At 46.8% G+C, this 7,301-nt stretch overlaps 1 protein-coding gene across 3 annotated transcripts in view; it reads left to right on the top strand.

Moving 5' to 3' along the window:
* Window positions 1-7,301, top strand: part of Slc5a11 (solute carrier family 5 member 11) — a 53,949-nt gene that overhangs the window by 21,194 nt on the left and 25,454 nt on the right. For all 3 annotated transcript variants that reach the window (XM_029540104.1, XM_029540107.1, XM_021202501.2), the window contains exons 4-6: window positions 2,471-2,542; window positions 3,694-3,798; window positions 5,125-5,184. In XM_029540104.1, coding sequence (XP_029395964.1) covers window positions 2,471-2,542; window positions 3,694-3,798; window positions 5,125-5,184 — 237 coding nt within the window. The remainder of the gene's footprint in view (window positions 1-2,470; window positions 2,543-3,693; window positions 3,799-5,124; window positions 5,185-7,301) is intronic.

Raw genomic sequence — 7,301 nt, forward strand, 5'->3', positions numbered from 1 at the left:
GTGTGTGTGTGTGTGTGTATGAGTGAGAGAGAACAAGAGACAGAGAAAACATTAGCATGTATGTATGTGTGTATACATGTGTGTGTAGTGTGTGTATGTGTGCAGTGTGTGTACATGTGTGTTTGTATGTGTAGTGTGTCTTATGTGTTTGTGTTGTGTAGTGTGTGTTCATGTGTGTAGTGTATTGCGTTTGTGTATATGTAGTGTGTGTATGTGTGTGCATGTGTATAGTGTGTGTACGTACGTATGTGTACATGTGTGTGTGCACATATCTGCACGGTCCTCTTTGTTCTAACCTTGCTGTTTCCACCCAGCCCTGTCTCCTAGATATCTTTTGCATCAGTACATAGAAACATTTTCATTGTCTTAAAAGTTTCATGGTGTTCCTGCAGCTGCTTCCAGTGTGACTTAGGCAGTGACTTGTGCTGAGTGCCACCCGGGTTTTTGTTCTCCCATTTCTTACCACAGCGCTGTAATGGGCCAGCTGTGCACCCATCGTTCTAGAGTCAGGCCAATGCAGGCTACTTTCCCTACAGTAGATTTGTCAGGTTACAAGGCAACACACATTTGTAAGATGGCAGCTGACATCAGAATGCCCTCTTTAAGCTAGTTTTAGTCTGCACTGTCAACAGTGATATATGCCAGCCTATGTACCACCCTCAGCAGCAACGTATCGCTTTCATTTTGCCAACCTGACATGGGAAAGGGATATCTCAGGGTATTGTTGACATTCACTTATATAGGATGAGGCTGGATATCCTTCCATAGGGTATGTTTAAGAACTACTTACGGCCCGGCAGTGGCGGCACATGCCTTTAATCCCAGCACTTGGTAGGCAGAGGAAGGTGGGTTTCTGAGTTCAAGGCCAGCCTGGTCTACAGAGTGAGTTCCTGGGAGCCAGGGCTACACAGAGAAACCCTGTCAAAAGGGTCTGGCAAGATGGCTCTGTGGATAATGGCACTTGCTACCAAACCTAGCAGCATGAGTTTGCTCCCCAGAACTCACCTGAGAAGTAGAGTCTCATGTATTGTCTTCTGATTTCCACAGATATGCTATGGCAAACACATGTGCTTGTACACATGCACACAAGTGAATCAATTAATAACTGTAATTAATTTTTAAATAAAAAAGAAATACTTACAGGCTAGCTCAGTTGGTAAAGTGTTTACCTAGCTTGCATGAGGTTCTAGTTTATATCCCCAGTGCAGTACAAACTGGACACAGTGATATACAGTTGTAATCCCAACTTAAAAGATGCAAGCAGGAAGATCAGGAGTTCAAGGTCATCTTCAGCTACATAGAGACTTTGATACCAAGCTTAGGCTACATGAGACCCTGGAGAGAGAGAGAGAGAGAGAGAGAGAGAGAGAGAGAGAGAGAGAGAGAGAGAGAGAGAATATGAGAATGAGCCCCTTACATTCCTTCCAAACCTCATATTGGATTTTAGTCTCTATGAAACGTTATTAAGAGGCAGCACCTTCAGGGAGAGGTTGTCAGGAGGGAGACACAGGACACAGAGGAGGCTGCATCTAGAGGGACCGGCTCTCCAGAGGTTGGACCTGCTGACACATCTTGACCTATGGCCCTCAGAACTGTCAGAGAGATATTTTCATGTTTACAGATCCCTACCTTTAGTCCTGTGTTACAGCAGCATCGATAGACTGGGGCTTCAGCTGATATAAGTCCCCAAACAGCAATCCCACAGGGGTGAATGGGGATGCACTGTGGGCTGTTCATGGTATGCCCCTTGAATCACAGCATTCTGGAGGCAGAAGCAGGCAGATCTCTGAGTTGCGCTAGCCTGATCTACAGAGTGAGTTCCAGGCCAGCCTGTGCTACATTGTGAACCCACCTCAAAATTTAAAGTAAGAAGGTAAAAAATGTATTTTAAGTAATAATTTGGTGCTGGATGTGGTGGCTCATGCCTTTAATCTCAGCACTTGGGAAGCAGAGGTAGGGGGATCTTTGAGAGTTCAAGTCCAGCCTGGTCTACAAAGTGTGTTTCAGGACAGACAGGGCTGTTACACAGAGAGACCCTATCTTGAAAAGAAAAAAGGAAGAAAGAGGAAGAAAAAAAAGGAAGAAAGAAAGAAAGGAAGGAAGGAAGGAAGGAAGGAAGGAAGGAAGGAAGGAAGGAAGGAAGGAGTTTGTGCTTATGGAAACCTCACAGAAGCATTTTATAGAACATTGGAAATAATGAACAATGAAGTCCATTTTGTGCCTCCACTGGCAAGCCACAGGTGTGCAGCTCAGCTGTCTAAACGACATGCAGGTTACCCCAAACATGGAAGCAGGCACTGGCAGGACTTCCCTGGCTAGAGAGGAGGTCTGCTCTAGAGGTAGTCATGTCAAAGTTTCAGTCAGAGAAAATGAATCTCGGTCCAGATGTGGTCTTGCGGTTCACAGCCTCTGCTCTCCTCGGATGGCTGAGCATAGCATTCTCCTCACCCAGCTTTCTTCTTCTTTGCAGTCCACGGTGAGGACCAAACGAGACACAGTGAAAGGCTACTTCCTGGCTGGAGGTGACATGGTGTGGTGGCCAGTAAGTGTTCTCTAGTTTACTTCATCTCTTCTTAGGCTGGGATGGAGTTCTGTGGTAGATGCACGCCTAGGGTGCCCAAGGCTCTGGTTCCCACGCAAGCACTGCAAAGCTGTCTGTCTTGTTTTAAGTCATTTCTTAGATACTCTTCAAGCTCTGACATTGTCTTACTCCATGTTGTCTTCAAGCTGGAGTGAAAACTAGAGAAAAACCTGCTCCAATTCAAACTTATTTACACAAAAAGAACCTGTCATTCCACCTGCAGGATACTTGCAGAGGTTCAAGTTACCAATATTGCTATGGTCAGATAACCTAGTTTCTCAAACTTTCTCCACCATCGATTGATCTAGCATCTACCTGTTATCAGTCTAGCAATCAATGTGCATATGCCATCTGTCACATATCTATCCATCCATCAACCCATCCATCATCTGTCACTTACCTGCTCTAGCCTTTCTCCTTCTCGAAGGTCTCTGACACTTTCAGCTTCACAAGAACCCCACTCCCGACTGCTCACCCCCCTCCAGGTCTAGGCCAGCATGTGAAGAACATCTGCTTCCCTCCCTGGTAGTATCTCTGGCAACTGTTTTATCCCTGACTGCACTTCAAGCTCATCACTGTACCAGTTGCCATGGCTACAGTAGACTGCTGCTCTGTCTGGGCTCAAGCCTGGCTGTCCCACTCAGCACCTGACCTGAGGAGTCCACGCTGAGCTGGATGTCGGCGTGAAAATGGAGGCTATCCATGGGACCAAACAGTCCAGTTAGCTATTCCTCTTTAAGTGGATCTACAGATACTGTCAAACACCATGCACACATTCACACAGGTGTACACACATGCATACAAGTACACACACACGTATGCACATGCATGCATACATGTACATACACACTCACACACACACACACACACACACACACACACACACACACTGCTGAGCTGGAAGCAGAGCTGGTTTTGATCCTGTAGTCAACCATGGATGCTACAGGCACTTTCTCAAGCTGTGCACTGCACACATAAGGCACAGAGGATAGACTGGTCTCACAGTCTATTTCCCCACCTGTCTTGGTCCTTTTCAATACTGGTCACAACTGGGAGTCGGGATGTTTTTTCCAGGCCCAGCTCCAGGATCTCTCCCATTCATCTCCCCATAGGTGGGTGCATCCTTGTTCGCCAGCAATGTTGGAAGTGGACACTTCATTGGCCTCGCTGGGTCTGGTGCTGCTGTGGGCATTTCTGTTGCTGCCTATGAGCTTAATGTGAGTTTTGCCGTGATGCAGACATCTCCCCTCTGTTCTGCGGTAGAAACCAGGGGATGCGTGAGAATACTCACTTGGTACTTTAAAGTGAATGGTTCTTTTTTAGTTAAGCAAACAGGAGGCTTCAAAGGTGCTCCTGGCCAACAAAAGTTATTTGTATCTTTCTGCATCTGCTTGGTGGGAACCTATAGGGCCACAACCCCAAAATTCAAGAGGACGAGAGCTCAGGATGCTTCCTTGACTCTGTAGGAAGCAGCAGGCAGCAGGTGACAAAAGGCATAGCCATATATGGTAGGCATCAGTTAGCTGTCACTGGAATGCAATGCTCGGCGTTGTCTGTCCTCCATGTCCCGGGAGACACAGAGATAGACGGCTTCTTCATGCTCTTCTCCATTGGAGGCATCTCACAGAGTAGCTTTTCTGAGGGGTACTTGTGTAGTTCATAATCACAAATATTTGTAAGTGCTTATTTACCCTGTGCCAGCCACAGACAGATATGTCACATACACTCTCACATGGTAAGAGTCCCCTACAGGCTAGATTGAAGTGGTCTCAGCAGTCATACTTGCAAGCTGTCTGACCATGGTCAAGTTGCTTGACTTTTCTGAACCTCCTGTGTACACGAAGGGGTGGTGTGGAGGTTGAATGAACTCCGGATTGTGAAGGCTGCAGAGGAGTGCCTAGCATGGACTAAATGCTCATTCAGTACCACTGACTGATTCTCCTGAAGCAGTCTACTGAGGTTCTCTTATGGCTAATTCATAAGGGGGAAGATGGCTGTTCCTGTGGTAACTCTCCCAGAAGCCTCAGCTCCCTGTTAGTACAGCCTCCCACTGCAAGGGAAGAGAAGGGGGTGCAGAGCCGACCGGAGAGGACCGTGGTATTAGGGGACAGAACTTAGATGTACCAAGTCTTTATTCCTTTTTCCTCTCTCCTTTATTCTCATTTGTTTGCTTGTTTTGGGGTTTTGTTTTGTTTTGTTGAGGGTCTCACTAAGCTGTCGGACTGGTCTCAAACTCCTTAGCTAAAATGAGCTTCCTGTCTCACCTCCAAGAAGCTGAGAATTCAAGAACTCTTCCCTATGCCGTTAGTCTCTTAACAGTTTAAAAATGGAAGCGTAAAGGTCAGGGAAAGCAACCCGCTCAGCAAGGAAGGGACTAAATCAGGGGTGGAGTGCAGGCTAGACTGGCTCAAGGTGCAGGGGTGGAGTGCAGGCTAGACTGGCTCAAGGTGCAGGAAATGGCTCCATCCCACGTGTGGGGCGGCTCTGACTGTGGTTTTTGTTTTGTTTTGTTTTGTTTTGTTTTGTTTTGTTTTTTTGGACAGGGCTTGTTTTCTGTGCTGATGCTGGCCTGGATCTTCCTTCCTATCTACATCGCTGGTCAGGTGAGTGTGAAGTGGGGCGGGCAATATGGCATGGGAACAGCCGTGGGAAGGCCAGCACACCTCCCATTATGGATATCTACCAGACTGCCACTAAGTCCTCCACTGGGGACAGATGCTGCGCAAGTGAGAAAAAAAGGACCCTCATCCCATGCAGTTCTGACTGGACCCAGTATCCAATGTACACATGCAGTACTCAGAGACTGATCAAAAAGATCGTTTCAGTGTCAGAACCCAAAGGTAAACTTATGATTCCCCTATATGCACAAGCCACAACATGTTGCTTTTAGCTAAAACACACATGCACACATATACATCTGTGTACATGTTTGTGACAGTGGCTGAGCTATTTCTGTCTGAGATGGCATGGTAACAAAGAATTGGACAGATGAGATATCTACTTAGGTCTTTGTCGGAGACTGGTAGAGATGGAATTTAGAACTGCTACCACTGAACCACAGCCTTGGCTTAGACTTGGTAGAAAGCAGTGTGCAAAGGCTTTTTGATGCCACTGTCAGCTGCTTGTCCCTCATACCTTTGTCTGTGTCAGGTCACAAGGCATCATAGCTACCCACTGAGCAATGACTGAATTTAATTTTGTAATACGAAAATTTAAAAATAGACAAAGTAGGGGGAGTTAGGGGATTAAAAACTATGAAAAGTTAAAAAGTGACCAAGTGGGACTCATGGCTCCCCTGTGGAGATTACCAGGAGTCTAAAGGAGGCTTGGATGAGAAGGGGGCCTGGGCCTGCTCGTGAACTCATGCAAAATAGGGAAAATGGAAAATATCTCAGATATGCCATCCGAGTGGTGTGTGTGTGTGTGTGTGTGCGCGCGCACACACATGTGTGCATGTGCACTCACGCTTGCATGTGTGAACAGGTTCATGTGTGCCACAGACACTGTGGAGGTCAGAGGGCACGTTCAGGAACTGGTTCTCTCCTTCCTTGAGTCTGGGAGGGTTGACCTTGGGTTGTCTGATTTGGCCTGCAAGCACCTGCTAAGCAGCAGGTTTTAACTGATCAGACAGGGAAGGAGAAAGGGTGTCGAGATGCAGGCTGTTCATCAGAGTTGCAGGAGGGGTAGGCAGGTGTTCCCAGATGATGGGTCCCGTTTTCCCTGGCAAGCAAACTGCAACGCTGCATGCTGGGAGGTTGGCTACGGGGAGTGGGGTGAGGCTGAGAGATTTGAGATAATTCAGGCTGCTATAATTTGTTTGTAGTAGATAGCCACAGTGTAGGCAGTAACCATGGTGCCTTCCAAGGCAGAGGGGACATCCTTGCCATGGCACATAAAGCCAGGAAAAGGGACAATGTGAATAGAGCTGTATACTCTAACTGTCCTCTAACAAGATGATATTGGGCTGGGTGCAGGCCTGTGATGCTTTGCGAGCCCATGCGCATTGGCCCTGGGTTCCATGCTCTCAAACACAAGATTGGAAAAATAAAATAAAATTCCTGGGAATATTAAAAAAGACATCCTTTGGGTAGTGCCAAAGGAGAGTGAGTCCACACTGGGTACCACGGTAGTGAGAACACAGACCATCACCCAGTTTGCTTTTAATGGGACATAAAGGTGTATGTGGCAGCACACAGTAAACAGACTCAAGCCCTAAAGCACAAATGTGTTGTGTTGGAAGATGAACGATGAACACCCATGTCCAGATGTAAACCTCTTCTAGATGCTTCTTCCCCTTTAGTCATGGCCGCTCAGTTCCTGGCTCAGTGTTACAGTTTCAGTTATACACCCTATGCAGTGGAGTTCTATGCAGTTGATCTGACTCCCCAAAGCTGTGTGTGCATGGTATTGGGATGTATGCAGCTGGCTATCCTTAGCTGTAAAGTGAGGAGAGATGAGAATCTGTTGTGGTGTAGGGTTGTGTAGAATGACTCCAAATCTTGTACTAACCATTCTGTGACTTGTGGGCTTTTAGTTTGTCCTATTGGACTGTGGAGGACCATGATGCTAATGACACTTTCTTACAGGGTATAAATTCTGGAATTTGCAAAATCAGTTCTGGAAACAAGCTGTTGGGGAACTTAGGAGTTAGAAATGTGTTTCTATTCAGAGTCTCTCTCTCTCTCTCTCTCTCTCTCTCTCTCTCTCTCTCTCTCTCTCT

The sequence above is a fragment of the Mus pahari genome, chromosome 1 (assembly GCF_900095145.1).
Source record: "Mus pahari chromosome 1, PAHARI_EIJ_v1.1, whole genome shotgun sequence".
NCBI lineage: Eukaryota > Metazoa > Chordata > Mammalia > Rodentia > Muridae > Mus > Mus pahari.